This window comes from Neopelma chrysocephalum, unplaced genomic scaffold (genome assembly GCF_003984885.1).
Source record: "Neopelma chrysocephalum unplaced genomic scaffold, ASM398488v2 Primary Assembly neopelma1_108, whole genome shotgun sequence".
Taxonomy (NCBI): domain Eukaryota; kingdom Metazoa; phylum Chordata; class Aves; order Passeriformes; family Pipridae; genus Neopelma; species Neopelma chrysocephalum.
Genome location: NW_020897773.1, coordinates 3,272,333 through 3,295,834, shown reverse-complemented (window position 1 = coordinate 3,295,834; position 23,502 = coordinate 3,272,333). Strand labels below are relative to the sequence as shown.

Sequence of the window (23,502 nt, the reverse complement as noted above, 5' to 3'; positions counted from 1 at the left end):
AGCATAAGCTGGGCATATATTTAGACTCCATGGCAGAAGTAATTAAGAGTGGAGTTTGATTGCCGTCTGGCCTTGCAGTTGTTCTTGCCATGAGAGTCTGGCAACCTGTAATCTTACAAGTCAACAAGCAACCACCTAGCTTCCATATTCTTTGACATTTCAGGGACTGTTTCTGTGTAGACATGTAGCAGGAACGCTCTCGGAAAAATATTACAGTAATAGATGTGACTCCTGAAACCTTGACAAGTGCAGAATAATCTAGATTGTTCTGCAAATCCTATGAATACATTTTCCTAAATTAAAAATATGCTGCACTATTTGAAAAATACGTATCCTGAGTATTGCTGCCTTAAGCACTACAAAAAGATCCCTATATAATTTACTAGAAAATTATAACCTTCCAACAGGTTTTGAACCATCCTGTAAAATTTAATAAAAATACAGAATTCTGGCTTGGAGTTTTCTGGGGCACAATTGAAACAAAACAAAAACAGATTTCCAAATTAAATTTTGTAGAATATGTTTATATAATCTTTGGATATCACTATTACTATAGATGGGATTTATTTGTAATAATTACTTATGGACTAGTTTGTCTTTTCTTAATGTCTTCCTTTCCCTCTACCCTCAATGCAGAGGCTATTTTTTCTATATGAATAATTATTATGTTTTTTATTTGCATTTGCCTAAACTTCTAAGTAGACTCTTTAAAATATTTCATTTACTTTCATATACAGCAAAATATGACAAACCAGTTCAGATCCTCTCAAAATTTTTATAGACCATGCAAGCTTACAGCATTCTTTAAGGGATATAGGGCAAGAGCCACAGAGGATTCCAACATCAGAAAATGGGGTTTAGACAGAATGTCATTGTTTTCATAGAATGGCTTGGGTTGGAACTGACCTTAAAGATCATCTAGTTCCAACACACCTGCAGGGACCCTTCCACTAGACCAAGTCTCTCAAAGCCGCATCCAGCCTGGCCTTGAACACTTCCAGGGAATGGGCTATCCTCAGCTTCTCTGGGCAACCTGTTCCAGTGCCTCACCACCCTCACAGTGAAGAATTTCTTCCTAATATCTGACTTAAACCTGCCCTTTTTCAGCTTGAAGACATTCCCCTTTGTCCTATCACTATATCCTCTTGTAAAAAGTCCCTCTCCGTCTTTCTTGTAGGCTCCCTTCAGGTACTGAAAGGCCACAATAAGTTCTTCCTGAAGCCTTCTCTTCTCCAGGCTGCATAACTCAAATTCTCTCTGCCTTTTCTCATAGGAGAGGTGCTCCAGCCCTCTGGTCATCTTTGTGACCCTCCTCTGGACATCCAACAGGTTGTCATCCTTCTTATGTTGGGGGCTCCAGAGCTGGACACAGCCCTCCCAGCTGGATCTCACCAAAGCAAAGTAGGCCAACCTACTGGCCACACTTCTTTTCGTGCAGCCCAGGATGTGGTTGGCTTTCTGGGCTGCAAGTACAGGTTGCTGGGTCATATTGAGTTTCTCATCAACCAACATCCCCAAGTTCTTCTTGGCAGGGCTGCTTTCAATCCATTCTCCGCCCAGCCTGTATCTGTGCTTGGGATTGCCCCAACCCACGTGCAGGACATTGCACTTGGCCTTCTTGAACTTCATGAGGTTTGCAGGGGCACACCTCTGAAGCCTGTCCATGTCCCTCTGGATGGCATCCCTTCCCTCCAGCCTGTTGACTGCACCACAGAGCTTGGTGTTGTCAGCAAACTTGTTGAGGGTGCTCTCAATCCCACTGTCCATGTCGCTGACAAAGATGTTAAACAGAATGTGGGCAGTTAATTTTCTTTTTTTTTTAAGTAATCCAGACCTCCTCTACTTGACAAAGTTTCTGTGTACCTAAATTAATTTTTCTTTGAATTCTGGGTGGCAGAGTTCTTTAGCTTGAAGTTTTCCCCGTTGAACCAGACGTGAAGTTAAGCTGCATCTGAGTAATTTCAACAATTCTCCACAATAGGGGTTTTTCCTGGATTGCATCTGAAATTTCTGTCTCTGAAAAGTTTATTCAGAATTTCCTTCTGATGGTATAATGTAAATTTGTAAGTTTATTCAATTTTCTGAATTTATATGTGAGTAGTCAGATTTCAACCCTTCAACAGTGCACCAGAAAGAGGAGATTTCACACGATCTTATTCTCTGCCTTATTCAGTGGAATCATCAAGTTCTTGTCATCTAATTATTGCAAGGAACATTTAATGGAATATGTGTTATAATTATGAATTTGACCAGGACACATTAAGGAAAAATCTTAGTGTTTCATCAAGTGAATGGATTATACTTCAGAAGATGTGTGAGGTGATTTTCAGGAGTAATTCACAGAAGTGAAGAGTTCAGCCTTGATTTATGAAATGCACAAAGCACATTATAAAGCAAATCTGAAGGGCAGTATCCTAAAGTGATGAGGACATCTGGGAGAGGTTCAGCAGTGAAAGAAGTGGTGCAATAAATCACAAATGGGGTGATCTTTGGTCAAAGATGTGTATTAGTGGGAAGGCTATGAAATTTGCATTTGATTCTGGTTCAGGTTGAAGTAGCTCAGTGGCAAACCTCAAATCACAGGCATACTTCTTTGATCATCTTTTGCAATATGATCATTCTTTTCACTCTGCCACACAGTGAATACCCCCAAAACAGGTTTTTTTGGTGGGGAAAGCAGAAGTGTGAATACATCTGCACTTGCAGTGTTGAAGGTCCAGATTATTTTAACACAGTGAAGAGATCAGACTCCATTTGAACATCCTTTAAACCTCAGAAACAGAAGTAGACTGCAACAGTTTATAACAAATTTTTTTTTATTGGTGTAACTGTATTATTTGGTGAAAAGTATATTTTACAAAGAATACATGTAAGTAAATAAGCAAATTTACTCAGGATTTTCATGAAGTTTTTTATGCTGAAACAATCTGAAGATTCTCTTCTTCAAAAGAACTGTAGGTTAGAAGCTACAGAGATGACAGAAAATACTTTCAAAGAAGATATTTTGTGCTTTTGCATAATCCACTTAAACAATATGTAGTGTGTCCATTTTCCTCTGATTGCTTAAAACCCACTCTAGAAACGTGAGTGTGTGCATGTACCTGATTGGGAACGAGATGTTTCTCAGTGTTTCATCTCCCCGAGCTTCTGCTATGAAGAAGTGGGTGAACAGAACACATTCAAAATACATTTAACAAATACAAACAAATGCACTTGAAGACACAGTCAGCTGTGCGTGACATTGTCTCTGATGGCACTCTGGCTAGAGAAGAGTTTTGTTGTCTGCAGTGGAAAAGACAATGATGAGAAATACAACTTTGCACACTAGGGATAAAAAAAAACAAACCACAACCGAAACCAAACAGATGAGGTAATGTTTTGAAAGAGTTTGAAAAACAAAGGGACATGGGGAAATAGGAAGCTTTAATAGCATATTATATCTGACATTGTTATCTTTTTCTGTGTTCACTTTCACCCACACAACAGATAGTTTCTTAATTTTTCCATATGTGTTTCCCTTCGTATTTTTCATTAATTGCCCCATTTTTATAATTAACTGTATATTTCTAAATTTGCTCCTCTACTGAAAAATTTTGGTTGATTGCTCTCTGTATCCTTCCTCCCTTTTGTTTAGCTTATTTAATCATTATTATCTTTCCCCCTCAAAACTTATTCCCCATTTTTTTTCTGAAGCAACATTTCTCAAGTTGCCATTTCTCATTGAGCTTTAAGCAGCATCCTTGCAACTGCTAATTCCCCATGGTTGTCGTTCTCTTGCAGCCTTTTTTTCCCCTTCCTGGGAACACAGAGGTGGCTCATTTCAGCAGTTAAACTTTCACAAAAAGTTTCTAAGCCAGCACATGTGGAAGTGGGATCCTCCTGTCAATGCTACATGTAGCTGTGGTTTTGAATGGACTTTTATATGGTACATGCAAGTGTGGGTGTAGGAGGAGGTTTTATTGCTTTGTGCAGAACATGTGTCTCGTCAGGAAGTCCATATCAGCAACCTAACAGTGCCAATGGTAGTCTCTGTTCACCTGCTGCTAATCTACTCATGTAGGCGAAGTCTCCGTTCTAGTTAGGTTGATGATTTGGTGAGCCCTTCTGTGACTGCCAGGGAAAGGGAGGAAAGACCTCAGAGAGGCTTTATGTGTCATTTTCCTGTGAAAGCAAATTTATATGGAACCTGTTTTCTTTTGTATTTGTCTGTATATTTCTGCTTTCAGTGGATTTTTAATCTGCAGTGTCATTTTTTTGCCAAAAATTATCTAAACTCTGTGTTGCCTTCTTTCCTGTGTTTGCTTTCATTTCTGTTTAAAAAATACTGCAGAAAGGGAGAAAGGGGTTGAGAATAGAGGAGTCTAAAAGCTTTTGAGTGAAAGCAAACATAAAATATTCACTTATTTAAAAGAATCATAAAGATCGTAATCTGTCACGCTGTAAAATTGGGACTTTATACGAGCTTTCTTGTGATTTAGTCACCTGTCAGAGGAACCAGATTTGCTTAGGGTTTTTGTTTGGGGGAGGTGTTTTTTATTTTCAGAAAAAAAAAAGCCCTCAAGGCTTCTAACTATGGAGAGAAGGAAAGGCATTGGGTACCATTTCTTGCTGATGTCACAGGTGGAATGACAGGTCTCAGATTTGGGATAGGTTGGTTAATTTCAGACTATTGAATCACCACTCAGTCACTTAGTTGCAGCACTGGTCTGCCATGAAATAAAAACATAGTGTGGTCTTCACAAAGCAAGATGTAGTAATAGCCTCTGGGAAAGGTGCTTTCTTCTTTGTAGCAAAGAGTGTGTTACATGTGTCAGATTTCAACGCTGGGAAAATAATTAGTTGAGGTGTGTATTTCTTGGGTTTCAGCTGTAAAGTATTCATGAGAAGCCACCACTTGTAAGAGGAAAAGATGCATGAACACAGCCACCTATGCCTATAAAAAATTACCTTTCTTTTGCTTCTTAGGCTGAAATAGGCCTATTTTTAAGGCTCTCATGATAGGAATTTCTTTGGAGACCAAGACATTTAACCACACATACATTTAGTAGCTGCATAGCTTCTCAAACAGCTCATCTTAACTCCTTGGGAAATTACTCTTTAACTGGTGGCTCTTGTATCAGGTCCAGCTATGAGGGAGTGTTGCTATTTCATTTCGGAATGTTGTGTGCTATGCTTTTGAAAGAACATTTTTTTGTGGCAGAAGTTACAGGTTTTCATGTAATAAAACAACAATGACAGTACTGTGTATTTATACAGCCCTTTCCTAACAGAAGACTTCTGATGTCAAGAAGGGCATGATCATTTCATTGTATGCTGGGCTTTATCTTCATAGCCTGTCCTTGTCAGAGGATAAATGATCTAGGAATGATCATCTTGTGCTTGAAAGGTCAGAACTCCAACAAATGGGTGAGGTCATGATCCTTAGTATTGTCTCATTCATCGCCCTCAATGAAATTATGGGAAGAAGTTTTCTGACCAAAGTGGGTTGCACCATTGCCTCAACTTACTGCAGGTCTTGTCTTGACTCAAATTGCTGAATATCTCCAGAGCTTCTTGACCATGTTTCATGGTCCTTTTGAAATTTGATGTTCCAAGGGCCAAGGGGTTAATTGCTGGAGTTTACTCTTCTAAAGGTGCCTGTGCAGAGACAGTCTTTAGCAAGCAGAAATTGTTCTCCTCAATGCAAGTAGAGAAAACAAACTTATCTGCAAATACTTACAAAAGGAAAACCCCTTACTCAGAAGTGCTTTTCTGGCTCTTTGTGTGAGCACATGTTTAAGGCATCTGTGTGCAGTGATTTGCCAGTAGTCTTTTAGCCACAGTACGTTCTGTTAGGAAAGGCTCTGGGAGATATAAAATTTTTTGTATTTTCAAAACAATTAATCAGAACACAAAGAGGTTTTTATTACTTCTATGCTGCTTTTATTGGGATTGGAGATGTGAGGAGAGGCTGGCAAACACTAGGCAGACAGATCTAAGAAACGGTAAACTGTGCTTTTGCAATCAATAAAAGTTGTTTTAAAAATTTCATCCTTCAGTTCCCTGCTTGTTTCTAGCTACTAAATCCCATGAAAAAGACATATCTTATCCTCTGCTCCACCAGTTCAGATGTTCAGAGCCCTTGCTAAATTAACAGACTGGTTATTGAGAAAAATAAAATTACATTTCTGGATTGGATTTATGATTCTTATGCAAATGTAACTGCCACATTCTGTGCAGAAAACACATTTACACATTTAAAAGCCTGAAAATAGCAATAATCCTGTTCAGGAGCAACTCTAGTTAATACTTTCCTATATAGATTTGAGTATTCATTAATAACTTCTGGATTGTTATTAGAATTGTTTTATTATAACATGTAATTTGCTTGAACTGACTACGTCTTTCTCAAAATGGTTTTAATTACAGAAATAAATGACAAAGCTTAGTGGAGATGCTTATACAACAGTGCAGTCATTTTCTGTATGCCAACTGGAAACTCATTTTTAACAGATGGAATTCAGCAGTCTGCAAAGAATGAATACAAGGCCTTAAAACTTTACTTAATCTGTCTGAGAAAATATGAACATGGTGTCATACACGCTATTTCTTCTTAGCTTCTGCACTATTAATCAATTATTTGTTACAGCTGCAGAAAAAAATCCAAAGAGTTGTTCATTTTACTGAGGATGTATTTGGCTATAAGGATCAATTTTATATGTCAACAAGATGTACCATTGTGGGTTAGAATAAAGGTATGACTCCAAATATTTCCTTTTCTCTATGGGGACTGATACATTTATCTTTCTTCCTTCCAGTGGTGTGGGCAGTACTGTTGCATTACTCTCTTGGTCCTCTCTTTTTTTTGTTAGCATTCTTCCTGACTCTGTTCCTGTAGCTCTTGTTTTCTTTATAAATCAGTAGGTAAGACCTTCCAAATTCTGGCTGTATATAGCCATAAGATGAAGGAAGGAGTTAAGATGCAACCTACCAGGAATAGAAAACCAGTATTTTGTTCGTAGTTGATGAGCTGGTTGATTGCAAGTCTTGCCTCTTCTTTTGAGACTCACTAATGAACAGCAGTAAAAAAGTAGCCCAGGAGTAGCTCAAAAAGCAGAGGTGCACTGATTAGGTGTGACAAAAAGAAAGCAGGCATTGCCAATATGGAGAAAATAAGGATGTTGGGCTGAATGACCCTGTGGACTGTGGTAGAAGCAGAGAGATGAATTCATTAGTATCAAGTGCAAAATTACATACTTCAGAATAACAAGACATTGAGCTACAAGTTAATTGTTCATCAGTTAGAAATGAAGGAGAAAAAAACTAAATGACAACAGCATGAGTAAGTCGGATTGTTGCGGCTGTGGAAAAGGGAATTGTACTGCTGACCCCTATCAAGGGAGGGAAAAACTGACAAAGATACTCTTCTAAAAGGTAAAAAAAATGGGTATTGCTCCACCAACCAGTTACCCCAGCTTTATGTGGCACTTGCAGCCTACCAGTACTCTGCATCCACAGGAAATGTGTCTTTATCCCAGCGTACTTCAAAACCACACAACATTAAAGTGTAAGAACAGCTGAGACTTCACATCCTTGCTCACCTGATGTGATCTCATTCACATTTCTGTCTTCTACAAGAACATGGCTTGTTTTAACACAGCAAAACCTGGAGTACTTCATCCAGCTCTGATGTCCCCAGTTGGTGCGAGTCCAGAGGAGGCCACCAAGTTGATTAGAGGGATGGAACAACTCTCCTATGAGGAAAGGCTGAGAGAATTGGTTTTTTCTAGGTTTCAGCCTAGAAAAGCGATGGCTTTCAGGTGACCTAACTGTAACTTTCCATTACCTGAAAGCCTACAAGATGGAGAGGGACTTTTGCAAGAGTATGTAGTGACAGAACAAGGGCAATGTGTTCAAGCTGAAAGAAGGTAGGTTTAGATTAGGTATTAGGAAGAGATTCTTTACTGTAAAGATGGTGAGGCACTGGAACAGGTTGCCCAGAGAAGTTGTGGGTGCCCCAATACTAGAAGTGTTCAAGATCAGGCTGGATGGGGCTTTGAGAATCCTGGTCTAGGGGAGGTGTCCCTGTCCATGGCAGGGGGGTTGGAACTAGATGATTTTTAAGGTTGCTTTCATCCCAGACCATTTTATGAAAACAATGACTAGAAATGAAAATAAATTAATCAGTGAAGGGAGATGACTGTTTATGCCAAAGTATTGAAATGATGTGAGATGAAACAGGGATAAACTGGTCACAGATAAACTTAGGTTGGGAACAATAAGAGGATATTGAGAGTGGTGTTCCAGTAGGAACAGTCAGGATGCGTGGTGTCAAGCAGTCAAAAGTGTGAGTGTTTGGTAAAAAGGTCCTGTGCTGGTTATGATATGGATGTAGCCCTGTTGAACCAGAAGACTTCTCCAGCTCTGCCTCTCTGGAGGCCTGAGAAGGCCTCTGGTCCAACCTCTTGTGCTCAGAGGGAATGGTCCTAGTGAGAGATGGACCCAAACAAGAATGACCTGGCATGGCATCTGGCAAAAATAGCTAAGGAAGATTTTATAAAGAAAGAAATGCTAGGGCAGTAAGCTGGACCCAGAGATTTTTTTCCAAAAGTTTGGGGTTTTTTCCTAGTGGCATTTTGATTTGAAGGGCTGTTTGAGCCTTTTCTGAATTTTGGACACCAGAAACCTCTCAGTCATGTGTGCCTTTGAGACCCCAGGCTCCTCAGAGCTGATCCTGTGCTTATACTTTGCACTAATTAAACATTTAGAAATAATTTCCTAAATGAAATAAATTGGATCACCAGTCATGAACTCCAAGGCAAAATGAGTTGAATGGGAAAATTATGTCAATTAGAAGTGCAGTGACTTTTGACTTTTTAGTATTACAAGCATTTGCATCTGTATCTGTATTTTTTTTTTAAATCTGCTTCTGTCCTTCCCAGTCTTATTCATTTGATGATTTATGCATTTGATACAACAATATTATGTTAAACATTGAAAAGTTTGTGATTTAAACCTGACTGTGATTTGAGTTGTAAATGTTTCTTATGGACCTAAAGGCTTAAATTTAACATTAGGCTGATTTTATTTATTTTTATTGTTTTGATGTTGTAGCAAGACCAAGCAAGGATATACTTAGTTCATTAACAATAAATGAGGAAATAGCACAGCTATGCTGTCAAGGAAATGAAAGAGCATAGAAAATACATTCAACACTATTTAATTAATGGTTTTACTCTGCATTGTCCTACTTTTTATTTTGTAGTCTTTTTTTAAAGCACAGAAAACATTTTTGATAGACAAAGAATAATTATCCTGGTTGCTTTCAATTAAATAAATATACACGTCTAGAATGCCAAATAAAATTCAATTATATGGTTTGAAAAATAAAAACAGAGGGGGGGAGATCTGAGGAGATGACTGTCTGTTTCTGTAATCCATGAATATATGAATATTGTGATGGACAGTATGTTCCTGCTTCTTTATTGTTAGAGTTTAGGTGCTAAATCCAATTCTACAGTGGCATAAAGAAGGGCACTCCAGTGGCACCGGGGAGCACCTGGCTTTGCTGCCCAAGGATGCTGCTGGTCCAGCATAGCTGTGCTAAGACTTCTTCACAAAGCTTTGGTGGAGAAACCTAAACCTGTTGGGGAGCCCTGAGGGAGAATAACATAATCCTTGCCTTCCTTTCTTTGAACGAAAAAACCCTCCTGTGGCCATGGAGTTCACCCTAGCCCAGAAGGAGGTGCCACCTTCAGCAGCCAGAGCTGACTGACCTCTGAGGCTTAGCTGGGGCAAAGCAGCTGTGAATTTTACTGCAAAGAAAAGAAGGAAAACCAGATTTGCATTTTGCTTGTTTTGATTCCACTACTTAAACCTAATCTCAGGGAGCTTTTTTATTTTCTTGAAAGCTGCTTTGTACTGACTAGCCCTGGGTATTTGTCAAATTCTTTGTTTTCTCTGCATATTCCCTGCTGGCCTGCTCAGAAGCTCGTTACATTATGAGGATTATTCAGAGCTGCACTGGATAATAAAATGGTCTATTGATTAGTAGACTTCTAATTACTTGTCTCTTAGCATGAAAGAGAAGTAAGAAGATTTGATAGTAAACAAAGCAGAAAACAAATAGGGTGTTTCCAAGACATAGGGGTGTACATGCTCGTGTGTGGCCTTGCACAGGAATATTGTAATTTCCAGTTTATCATCATGAGCTTATTTGACTGCTTACAGAACTGTGACCTGCACAAGCAAACTGTTTGACAGATAATCAACCAAAAAATATAACTCCTTAATTTTTTTTCTGCAGTACCCCGTCTATGCACTGGAAGAATAACATCATGATGAGCAATATGTTTTTGATTTTTCATTTCTTGTCATAATAACATGAAAGTTATGGCTAATTTGCGTTTTAACTAGGTATGTAGTGATAGAAATGAATATAAATAGTGTGTCAGAGTTTTCTTTGAATGGTGAACACCAGCAGTTAGTGAAACCTTTCTGCCTTCATCACATGCCTCCATACTGGTTCAACATTTCAAATCACCTCTGGTCTTCTATAGAAATAACGCATATTCCACCTTTAAAACAGTTTCTCTAAAAGCACACGTTTTAAAGCTGTGTGTGGAATTTTTAAGGATGCAGATCTACAAATCTACAAGGCTTGTCTAGGAGTAGAGCAGAGCTGACATCCTCTCCTCCTTCCATAGCACTGAATGGTGAGGTGATGGCAACACTGCTCGCGAGAGGACTTCTCACTTGTGCTAGTAGGTGATTGTGCTTCCCCGAGAGGTATGAAAGCAGAGGACAGACTATGGGATGTTTTGAAAAACAAGGATTAAAATCCTGGCAGAATTGCTGTTGATTTCCGAAGGACTACGGTTTTTCACCAGCCCTTTAATGCCTCTTCCATGATCCGCAAAACTACTTCTGTGGATTTCTGTGGGGTCTGTATGAACGCCTTGTGGGGCTTTTTTCCTAATCTCTTCCTTTCATGCTATTAACTTCAAACGAAAAAAACAACTAATACCTTCCCCCTCCAAGCTCTGTATAGTTCTTGCCTTTGGCAAAATGGCTGAACCAAAGCGGTAATTTAATTAAAGTGTGAAAATAATAATTCTCGTGAAGTGTTAAATTCTGGTTTTGTTGGGGATTTTTTTATTTTGTTTCGTTAAACCTGCCCAAGTATCAAGGGCTCGGTTTCATGTTTTTATGCCCTTTTAAAGAATATGAGTTTGTCATTCAGAAATTAAGTAGTTCCCTTTGCTTTTAGTTCTGTCTGTGGATTGATCTTACTGTGGTGTAGTTTTCATTGCTCTTCTAGTTTGTTTGGTTTTCCTCCCTGATAAAAAGCCTTTCTTTTTAAACCTGGCTGCTGGGAGAAAGGCAGGTGAGCAGCCCTGTGCTTTATAGATGTAAGCATTCTTGTCAGCCCATCAGTCTCCTCATTTCCCATCACCTGGAGGTTGATGTCAGAGCATGATATTCTCTGCTAAATGTGGATTTCTTCATTAGTTTTGCAATCTTCCTCTAGGCCTGTAATTTAGAGTCCTCCTGATAACCAGCACACAACTGCACCCATTAATTAGCTCTTCATTTGAAGGTTTCTTTCTTGCTGTTTCTATCCTTGTCAGCTTACAGCAGGCTCAGCTGCCTTCAGCTACTGCTTGAATCCGTTATCCACATCAGTCACCCTTTCCGTAAAAACCCAACGCACATCCTCAAGGAAGCCCTGAGCATCACTGTGACCACGGGAAAGCCACCCTCTACTGTGCTGGGTGAACAGCCAACATCACATCGTGTGTGCTTTTGTGGGTGTCTGTGTAGTTAGTCAATAGCTGCTTTATTTTTCCATGGAGCACACAAAAGAGACACGGCCCAGGCTCTGCTGTTTACCTGATGTAACAGTCAAAACAGTCTTCTGAATAGAGAGCCAGCAGTAGGCACCCAATCTCTGCAGGCTTCTCCACATTAGGGGGTAATGGAAGCGTTTACTAACAGCCAAAGAAATTATTTATTAGGATATGAAACCTTTAATTTAGAAGGACGGTTTCACATTCTCTTTTTTTTTCCCTTACACTCCCACTCCGCAAAACGTAACAAGGCCAAAATTTAATGCATTTGTACATCTATTTCTAAGCTATGTGGGTGTCTCTGAAAAGGTATGATTTTGAAGTAGAACAAACAATATATTCGTAGCAATCTTCTTTGAACCAACAAGGTTTTAGAAACTCAAAGATCCAGATCAATCAAACCCAGTATATTACATTCTCCGCTCTGTTAGTTTTAGATTTAAACTGTTTTATAGATGTTGAAATTGCAATAAGGATTCCCCAGCTGCTAAAAATGGCTCTGATAGAGCGGGGCAAAGTCACACCTGGAGAAAATACACTGGAAACCGATACTTCATCTTTCTTTCTGCTCCCCTAACTACCTGGTACAACAGGTTTCTGTCTTATGGTCTGGATTTCATCATCCTGTATACATTTTGGCGTAGGCAGTTGCCCCTGTTATCCTTACTGGAGGCTGACCCTGCCAAAGGTGATGAGAGAATTACTTTGAATGTAAAAATTTGTGAAATACACAATCATATTGAAACATCAAATGCTGATAAAAGTATGAAATGGTATAAATAGATTTATTGTTTACAGAATATCCTCAACCGCAGTTGCTCCCAGCTTATTTATTTGTGCACACACAGATGGGCCTTATGTAGGCAGGAGGGAAGAACACAAAGACTTTTTTTTTTTTTCTTGTTCATATTTGGACGAAGAAAACGTGACCTCTGACATGCTCTCTCAGAACAGGGCAAAAGGCAGATGTGGGCCTCTCTCTCCTGATACTCCCCCCCCGCCCTCTTTTCACTTTTACAACTTCTTGTGCTTCTCCTGGAAAACATACCTTGATGGTGTGCTGCTGCAGGTATGGGAGTTCTTTCTCCCCTCTCCTCTGGATCCTGTTGCTTTTTTGCAGGAGGAGAAAAACCTTTAGGTAATTTAGAAGTCTTCTCTCAGCCATGCCAAGCTCGACCCTGTTCCCCAGGCCCATCTGAATGCCCAGGGGGCTCATCAAAACTGCTGAGCCTCTGGAGATAGTTCAGGTTCCCTAATAAACCCCCTGTGCCTGAACTGACACTCACTGAAGTGAGAATAACACCTGTAAAATCACTCTGAGTTGGTTTAAAATAACAAATCAAAGAGACCTGATCCATTGTTGCTCTGCGTTCCCTTTGCCTCCCTACAAAAGAAGCAGAGGGGTCCCATGTGAATCACCTGTGAGGATTTAGGGCTAGTTTATTTAGGACTTTGTGACCTGTACAGAGGTGCACTTGGAGCAGAAATCAAGGCATATAATCTCTTTAAAATCTTTTAGACAGTGGACAGTCAGGTGCAAGTTAAGAGAACCTCAGTACTTCCTAGACTGACACAGGGGGGCAAAACCCCTTTTCCCAGCCAGCACAGTATAGCAAGGGTGAATACATTCTAGTATCCTTTGTGTAGACAAAATGGACCCTTGTGAATAATTAGACATTGTAATTCTGGATTATTTTTAGTTAGAAAAGCGTGGGCATCGTACGTCCAAAATTTCAGAATGCTGCTCTGAGTTTGTCTTATGTTTGATTATTTTTTTTTTCCCACAGAAGGGTGGGAAACACTGTTTCTATGTATCTCCTTTTGTAGATAGGATCAGTCTAGGAGAAAAATTTCTTTCTTCAGCTTTAAATATGCTTCCATCAATGTTTAATTTTGCCATTTTAAAATTTCTAAGGTTTGCAACTGTTCACTTTTAATCATTCTTGAAAAGATTTCTATACAAGTGGCTAACTTCTTTCCCCTTCCTAAATCTGTATCTATGTCTCTTCCCATGTAACTTGTCCCCTCCACTCTAGAAAAGGCAATGAGTACTTATGACTAAAGCAGATAGGTGTGAGCAATCAGGTAGTGTTAATATTTGCATGGGTAAGAAACATAATTTATGGAGCCAATTGAGACAAAATAAAGGTGCTGTATATAATTAGCATAATAGCTGCATGCCATCGTTTTCCCATTGCACTATTATGACTCTGTTGATTAACCAGGTGTAAAAGGATTTGGAAAGATCAGAAAAAAAGGTTAGGACGTGGTAAGTAGGAGGTAAGAGGAAGCAGAGAATGGAAATATATGTATGTCCAGCACAACGAGTACATTTAATCTGTTTCTTGACTGTACAGAATTGGGAACTAAAGTCTGAGAGCTTCTGTTAGTTCCAAACAGGTAGGATTGATCTAAATTATGGTTTCTTGAGAGAGTAATTTTTTCCGGTGACAGTTTTTCTGCTTCCATTTGCTTAAAAAAAGAGGAGGATCTTGACCTTTTAAGCAGTGGAAGGCAGTTCTCTTGAAGATTTTCATCACTGTCGAGCTTTTTTCCTGTGATCCATGGGAATGGAGGTACCTGCAAGCTGGCTCGATAGATGCAGTTTGGCTGACATGATGGGAGAGTTTAGACCTCCGGGAAGGAGATTACAGACTTCCTGCCAGAAGGGGGTAATTTTGTCACAGGTGCAAGTACACTAAGTGTTACAGAGATGACAGAAAGTGTTGACACTGACACTTATTTCCCAGAGTTCAGTAGTTTAGCAGAGTGGAATATTGCAGAAGTCTCCAGGGGAAAAGTGAAGATGTCACATTGATGACATCCCAAATACTGCCCCAATTATCCTGTGAAAACAGTAAGGCTACCTCCTTAATACCAACTCTCTCTGGATAGGAATGACTTTGTGCATAGGAAATTATGAAATTAAAACCCACACACACCTCATAGTCATTAAATACATTTCCAAAGGACAATCCTGGGGGATTTACAGGTGACTGGGCATGGGTGGAGGGCCACCTGACCATAAGAGAGATGTGACTCTCAAGTTGAAATGACAATTTAATCCCTAAGGACACATAGGCCTTTATATTTAAAACTCACATAACTTTCATGCTCATTAAGCACGTTAGAAGTGGTGGATAATATATAAAATATCTTGTTCTCATCTCAAACAGCTTAACCTGTGCTTGCCCTTAGGTTGAAGTGTAAGAACTGAAGGCTTTTGCCTGTGTCTGAACTGTAGATGCAAATTCTTTTGATAACATTGTATAAAAAAAATCAGGGTTTTTTTTTGCTCTTGAGTAGATCTTTTTCCTAGATAAATTACAATAATTTTATAAAACCGCCTGTTCAGTGCAGTAGCAAGGATTTTAATGATGATATGTCTGCACAGTTCCTGTCTAGTTAATGAAATATGTATTATATTTAGATTTAAATCAAATCTCAAGTCTGGCTTCTTCTGTTCTTGGTTTTGTATGGTGGGGTTTATGTCATTTTTTTGTGTGTGTTTTTCAAGGATAATGCTGTTTCTGCATTTTAGTAACTATACAGATTTGTCTTTGTGATATTTACTACACTGTCCCTAGCTATGAAATATATGCTATACAACTAATTTCATATCCCTCACTGCATTGACAAACAGGTTTTTAAGTGATATTTTGTATAGTTTTGGCAAAATGCATACATTCAGCAAAACTCTCATGTACAGCTTAAGAATGTGTACTCAAGCAAATTCAGGTTTATTGCTTTCTTGCATTTAGTGTTATTTTTTGGTATATTTGGACTTGATTCAACAAAGCACTCAGGAGTTTACTTGAATGCAAAGTTACAAGTACTTAGATGTAAAGGCAGGTGCATTTCTAACTGCTTTGCCATACTAAGCTCATAACACTTACAGTGTCTTCACATCCTTTGGGTAAAATTTATTCTAACCACATTGTCTATTGTATTTTCATAAACCATAGCACACCACACAAGATGGACATAAAGGTGCGTCTCCATGAAAGGCAAAAAACCCCCTGAACTTGGCTAGATGGAGTGTTATTCTCCAATAGAAGCAATTCCATTGCAAGCTGGTTTTTGCTGGACATCCAGAATCTGTAGGATACACCTTTCTGACCTAGCACGTCTCATAGCAAGCTGTGCTCTGCAGCATTTCTCCCAGCACTTCAGGGCAAGGCCTTTCAAACAGCATTCCATCCTCACAAACATCTGCTCAGCATTTGACAGGAGTCGGGATCTGTCATCCATCTTTGTACCATTCCTGTTACTGTTGCATTAGATAGTCCCCTGGATAACACCATACAGAACATATGACAGTCCGTTACTGTTAATGGTGCTGTTGTAGAATTACACTTCCGAAAAATACCACCTCAAGCAAAATATTGTAGATAATTTAGCACTGTCTTTCAGGAAAGCATGTGCTGGAGTTAGTGAAAGTTTGTCTTAGTGAATGTGAAAGGACCCCATTGTTTGAACCGCTGGAAATGGTACTTACTATTCTCATTTAGATAATTTTCTTAATGAAAATTGGAGTGTTTTTCTTACTTGCCTGGCCCCCAGATGAACACCTTTCATTGAGGACACAGCCTCGACAGGGGCAATTGTCAGGCAAGCCACGGAAATCAATGCTGATGCCAGAAGGGCAATCAGAGAACAGATGCCAGCCATGAGCATTGCCTTTCCTGTCCTCTCTCCTGGTACCTGAGATGGGATGTGCAAAAAAGGCTTGGAATTTTGACCGTTGCCCACAAAGCAAAACACTGGATAAGCAACCACACAATTATGGCCTGATGGTGTCCTCTGCCCTCTTCACAGAGAGGACAGGTGCAGAGTCAAGATCTGGGGAGTCTTAGGGTGCTCCTTGGAGGGCCAAAAACTGCTCTGGATGGATATGCTGAGAGATTTACAACTGTGAGAGCTATCAAAATATTATGTTCAGCTCCAGAAGACCTTTTAATTTTGCTGGCCCACACTTAGAAAACAATGTGTAAAACAAGTGAGGAGAGTGCTTTCTGCGCCATCCACTGGCACATTGTCTAGCAGTTTGGCAGTTGCAGGGTCAAGAGTCAGGTTTCACCACAAGGCAGGTGTAAGAGGCTGAGGGCAATGACTTTCCTCTAATTAGAGCCACCTCATACAGACAGACATTTAACAGACAGTGACAACACTTCTAACAAGCTACTGAAGTGTTTCTTTCAGCATTAACTACCTGAGTTGTGACTTAATTGCAGCCAAATGAATATATGTGGAGAGCACCCGTGTCCACAACGCAGCCTTGCAGCTGTCTATGGGCTTTTATATTTCAGTTCATCGGGAAAGGAACACCTGTTACACATGCTTATAATTTAATAACTGAATATTAAAAATCTAGGCACTTAGTATGAAAATCTACCAAATATACTGAGCCACACACCTTGGGGTTGAACCTGGCTCTGTTTAGAGGAGGGAGATGTTTTTCATACAGAGTAGATCTTATTTCAGTTTATTTTTTCATGATGAAGTGTATCGAGGCATTGCATTGTATTAGCTTTTTTTTACTGCCATGTGCTTTGGCCATTAGCAGGAAGGTACTTGCAGTCCTATTGTTTGTCAAATGGTGTTGCAAGTTCAAAATGCCTTTAGAAACAGGTAACACACTGCCACTGAAATGGATGGGTGAGGGTACGGTGTGTCAGGGCAGCCTTATCATCTCTGAGCTCCTGTCAGGGCAACTGCAAGGTTAGTTTCGCTTGACTTTTTCATCTCTCACTTGTCTTTTTCCTCAGCATAGACATCCATTATTCAAACTGTTTTTGAGGGCTTCTGGAAAAGCCCTACAGGAGAGTAAGGTGGGAGCTTAGTAACTTTCAACTGTTGGGATTCATGAAAACTGTTAAAAAAAAAAGGAAAAATTCTCCCTGGGACAAATCAAAGTAAAATGGTGTTGTTTTAAAAGGTGGCTAGACGTTGTGGTTGGATTTTGCGGGGTTTGTTGGCACGATCTGATGAATCTGTTTTCAGCGGCTGCTTGCTCAAGGTTGGTCCGGCACCTGTGCATCGCCGGGCGGCTGATCTGGCTGATCTGGCTCTGGCCAACGCCAGCAGACGCTCATCACGGGTTTCCATATGGCAGCCCAGACGTTCTGCGCTATCTTCCCATAGCATCTTCCCGATTGCTTCCCGCGCCGGGCGGGCGCTGGGCGCGTCGCGTAGGGAGTGCATAGGTTGGGGTGTGGCGAGGCGGGGGTGGGCTCCAAAATGAAGGCGCGCCCTTCCATTTCGAGGCGTTTGTGCTCGTCGGGGTCTCCCTGGCTTATCACTGGGACTTTTAAAACGTTAGGATAACGCTGCCGAGGTGCCAGCTTGACGCGGCACGCCTGCTTTGCCGGAATGACGGGAGACAAACCATTCCCACCACCACCCCCCTCCCTTCCCGCGCCAGCCCGGGGCGCGGGGGGATCCGCGCCCCTTCCCGCTTCCGCGGGTGCGGGCGGCGCCCGTTCCGTGCCGTAGCGCAGCGCGGTGTGCGGGTGCGGTTCCCGGGCGCGGGTTCCCGGGTGAGGGTTCCCGGGTGAGGGTTCCCGGCGCGGTTCCCGGCTCCCGGTGCGGTTCCCGGGCGGCGGCTCCGGGGGGTTCCGGGCGCGGCCATTGGCTGTGCGGCGGCGCGCGCTGATAGGCCGTGAGGATGCGCAGGCGATTCATCATCGGCGGGTCCCGCGGAGCGCGCCTGTCACCAGTATTGATTTCAGAGGATGGACTAAATTCCCTAGGATTTCCATTAAGAATTAAGGGGCGGGAGGGGTTTTTGGGGGAGAGGGGAGGGGGGGAGGAGGAAGAAGGAGAGGAGGAGGAGGGAAAAAAAAAAAGAAAGAAAGAAAAAAAAAAAAAAACAACTGTAAGCACGCAGGGTAGCCAGGCAGACATGGATATGAGATGGCACTGTGAAAACTCTCAGGTAGCTTCTTCTCTCACAGCCGATGCAGCGCACAGGCGAAGCACTGCCGCATGCAGGGTTTAAGATACCTTTAGGCTGACAGCAAGGAGGAGAAAGGAAAAAAAAAAAGGCATTTATGCCGATTTACTGAAAATGACTTTTTTTTTTTAATTAGAATACGTCTCCTTGGAGATTGCATGTCATTAATATTAAGATCAAATTTCTGCACGATATATGTTTTAAATCTAGAAAAGCTTTTAAATGTGTTGGTTTTTTTTTTTTCTTTTCTGCTCCAAGAAAATAACGCTTTGGTACCCAGAGCATGGATGCTGCTGGTTTTTTTCTCTTCTGCTTTTTTTGAACAATAGAGCCTTGTTTTTTTAGCATGTTTGCTACAAATTGTTTAAAGGAAAGGAAAATCGAGAAGAATCAAATAAAAGCATGAATAAAACCTGCTTCAAATAATCGCCAGGCTGCTTTCTTTTTAATAATCTAGCAATTATTTTGGCTTAAATGATGCTTAAACCCTGACCATGCATGCTTTTCATCTTGGCTTAGAATATGTGTGTACGTGTGTGTGTACGTATGTGTGTACTTGTTTTGATTTGATTTTTTTTCAGTGAGCATTTGCACAACGGGAATTCCTGTGAGTTTTATGCATGCTTTGATAAGAAAAATCGCATATAAATGAATGACTGTATCTGATTGACTAATATTTGGTGATATATAATGCAAAGTAGTTTCATTTTTAAATGAGTTCCTTCTAATCTTTCGGGGGAGGGTAAATCGCTGCATGTTTATGACAATGAACGTGTTTGTGTATTTTTAAAGGTTGATTGTTTATTTGCTTGTTTCTAACACTGAAGAGCAAGGGGGGTCTGTTTATTTATTTATTTATTTATTTGAAAATAACAAACCTCCAAGGCATCTAATTTAAAAGAGCTTTGATAACAAAGCTTTCCATATTACCTGAAAACCAGCAGAAAGGTATGTGTGTTTGTGGGAGCGCTCAGCTCCTCTGGGGAGGTTCATGATCTTTTTAGCTCCTTATTCTCCCCAAGAAGAGTTAAAATGCTGTGGCTCTGTCGCGCCTGCATGCACCATGGGAATTCTGCTGGCAACACCAGAGCTGGCATCAGGTGGGACAGGTGTATCACGATAGTAGGCGAAGACAAAGGTGAGAATGAGGGTTGCCAAAAGAGGTTAAAGGGCTTTTAAAGCAAGGAAGCAGCAGCTTCAATCTTTACATAAACCTCTCATTTCCCCCCATTAGATAGAAAGGGGAAAAGCGTTTTTTGGTACATTACTTTTCTTTCAAACGAATCAGAGGATAATAAAGTGGGGGAGATAGCTGTTCAGTTTTGTCCTGGTTTACAGGTTATAACCACTGTGTTGAGAGGAGTTATGGTTTTGGGGGGGCTTTTCCATGATTGTCTAAAGGTTGCCTGCTGAACTGGATCTGAGCTATCTTAATTCTTTTTTATTTATTGCTGCAGTTTGGGGGCTAAGGATCAAACAGTACCTGTGGTGTACTGGGTATATTGCTATTTGCATTTGTTAGCTAGGCTTCCTCAGAGTTCTGCCATTAAGCCTTTTAGGGGTTGTTTATAGTATGGAGTTAAATCACTGAACATGCCATTCTATAAAGCAGCTCGTCTCTTATTGCTCTGAGCTAATCCATACCTGAGTTTGCTCTTCCCATAGCATCTTACCCCCCAAAAATATTTTGGGTATCTGTTAGAGTTTTCCCATGCCAAATGGTTCTGGCCTGTTAGGCCACTATTCAAGTTCAGGCTGAAAACTTTGTGAATTGAGTTTACCATTCCCGGCTCTCTTCCTAATAGTCCTCCACATCATCTAGGCTTCATATATAATTTGACACAGCTGACAGCATCCACTTAGAAGGAGCTTAGGGCTGAGTCAGAGTGGAAATTGAATTGCATCTCAGCTCCCTAATATTAATGATCCTTCCAGGTCAGCAGAGGAGTAATTGCCAGGGCAACCTGAGGAATTGTCCATTAAACCTGCCTAGATGGTAGCTCACCTATGGAGAGATGCATCTAGATAGCGTGTACAAAATGAATTCCATTTGCTTAATATAAGGTCTGCTAGAGTTATGAATATCTCAAAAGCCAACATGTGGTCTCAAGTTTAATACCAGGTAATGTTTCTGGTATTTTAAGATTGCTTATAACTAAGGCTTAGCAGAATTGCCTTAGATGCGTCCGAAAAAGCAATTCACAGGAAAGTCTGGTTGGTGGTTGTATCTTGAAGGGCAAGCCTGTATTTCTGTAAAGGTATAGTTTGATCTAAAACCTTGTGGCATAAAGCAAGACAAGGAAAGTTCATGTTGTCCATGTTCTTTAGTCCTTGAAGTAGCCGTGCATTTAAAATAACCCATTAATCAGTCAAAGTTTGTATACACAACCTGATTAGGTGGGCAGTTGGACCTTTAAATCCAAAATCAATATTCAACAGGAATTCAGAGGAGACAAACAGCCTAAGGACAGTGCTTAAAAACTCAACTGTGCTTTATGTCTTGGAGTAATGCTGATTTAGCAAGAAAACCCAGTCACAGTGCGAGAAGATTTATTTTTTGACCTTGTGCATTTGAGATGACGTAGAAAGTTAAGATTTGTCAGCATGGCTTTACTGCCATGAGGAAGAAATGCAGAGGAGGTTCAGCCATCCTGTGTTGCCATTATGGAAGGTACCCACGTGGAGTACCAGAGAACAGGGGTGCAAAGAAAAGATTAAAATACAGATGTTTCAAAATGAAAATCACATTCTTCTGAAAGTGCTTCTGTGCCAGGTTGGTGATTTAACAAAAGTACCATGATGAGGATAGTTTGGTGGCACAAATGAGAAAACAATCTAACCTGCTGTAATCCAAATAGAGTATATACTCTAGGAGATCTGGGACCACTACCTGTTCATCTGTCCTCTCTCTTTTTGCAGCTATTGAAAATCACGGTGCTTGGAACAGCCATGTAAACTATAGCAGCTCCACATCATAAAAGGATTTCCCACTCTGCTGACACCCTTCTGCCTTGGGTCTCCCATTGCCACTGCTTAGAGGAGTTGTTTCCTCTCCTTAGAGCTCTTTATGTCTTCACACTTTCAGAGATGGTGTCACGGCTTGGTTGGGTTGTGTGTATATACACAAAAGAAAGCCTTTCTGAGCCTTTGAAGATAAATAGTTGAAGAAAACACCATATTCAATCTTAGCCAAGGAGAAGCTTGACAGTCAGAACTTGTTGGTGAACAGTGAATGATTTTCATAATGTCTTGGTTGACATCTTCAATAGCTTGAAATATTTTATAATTATTTTAGTTGTGTGTATTGCTATAAAATTTAGTCATTCTATTTGTTTAATGTTATTAATTCTTATGAATTAGCTGTTTTTTTCAGCAGCTAAGTGATCAGCTTTTCTGACACAAAAATTAATTTTACACTTGTTTTGCACATTCAGCCAGTAGTAATTTTGGGTTTCTGGATTTATTGCTCTCTCTTTGTTGCTTAGATTTCTGACATGGTTTTTCAGTCCATAGGGTGTTTTGTCCTGCTCTCGCAAGCGGCTCTGACCAGCAGATCCAGGAAAAGTCTGATAAAAGCATGAGAAGTTGCTCTTGTGAAGTAACTTGAATGATTACAGTCTTTGCTATGCTTTTCCGCACTGGCTTTCTCTTTTTTCCTTGTCTACATCTCCACTGTACTTTATTTTTGCCAGTGGGATGCATAATTAGATTTCGCCATATAATCACATGCAGTTAAATAGGACTAATCCTTTTTTTTCAGGTTGTATCTTTCAATCCCTTTTGGGTGAAATTTCAGGTAATGTCTCCAATCTAAGTACCATATCTAGATGAGGCAGAATAAAGGCTGAGGGCAAAACTTACAGTCAACAGCTTTCTGAAAGGATATGAGGTGACTATACATCAACATGCAACCAACAAAACCCTTGCAATCCCTCTGCAGAAGTACTTGTTGGGACTGTTTCTGTACATCCCCCATGCCAATAGCTGGTTAGTTTTTGATGGGATGCTGCAAAGGAGGTCAAATTATTGTTCTGTGTTCATACATCTAGATTGCTACTAGCTTTTTTTTTCCTCTAATAATGTGTTTGACTGCATTACTAGGGAATGGTAATTCTAGAGAATGCGCTTCTCTACTAGAGAAGGGAAAAAATGTGTGCAAAAACAAAAAGTGGAACAACCAGGGATTAGAAAGTGTATTCTGTATCAGGAATGCTCAGGAAATCTGAGCATTGTAGACACACCAGTTAGTCCTGTGCAGCAGTGTGGCTGGGTTTCCAAAAAAGGTGGATTTAGGGTGAAATTCTACCATCCTCAAAGTCAGTGGAAATGTTGTCATTGACTTCAGTGTCACTGACATGTTATCCTTGGCAGAAGTCTGAGTAGCACAGAGCATAAAGTCTAAGTATGTAAGGACATATGAATTGATTTCTAAACCTATCTATCTCTTGGATGATTGTTGCTAAAAGTATATCAGAATTAAGTGGGAAATGAACAAGATGGCATTTTCACCAAAATGATTAATTTTAAATTCCATCTCATGAACTAAGTGATTCCTTGCCAGTAAAGAGCTGGGAAGTTTTCAAGTGGTAAGGCATTTCTCACTCTGAGAGTCTGTAAGGTCTAGGACCTTGGAACACTCTGGTTTGAGTCTAGCCATATGTTTTTGGCACAAATCCAGAAATGAATACAGTAAATTGTGGACTTTAGCACAGAGTAAAT

General features: G+C 40.3%; 1 protein-coding gene across 40 annotated transcripts in view; it reads left to right on the top strand.

The window, feature by feature from the left end:
• The window catches only part of NRXN1 (neurexin 1), a 713,001-nt gene that overhangs the window by 640,128 nt on the left and 49,371 nt on the right, over positions 1–23,502 (top strand). For 2 of the 40 annotated variants that reach the window (XM_027696609.1, XM_027696608.1), the window contains exon 1: positions 18,671–18,765. The exons of the other annotated variants lie outside the window; for them this stretch is intronic. In XM_027696609.1, the coding sequence (XP_027552410.1) occupies positions 18,733–18,765 (33 nt within the window). In that variant the 5' untranslated portion in view covers positions 18,671–18,732. Of the gene's footprint in view, positions 1–18,670; positions 18,766–23,502 lie in introns of those variants that run through there. 40 annotated transcript variants of the gene reach the window in all.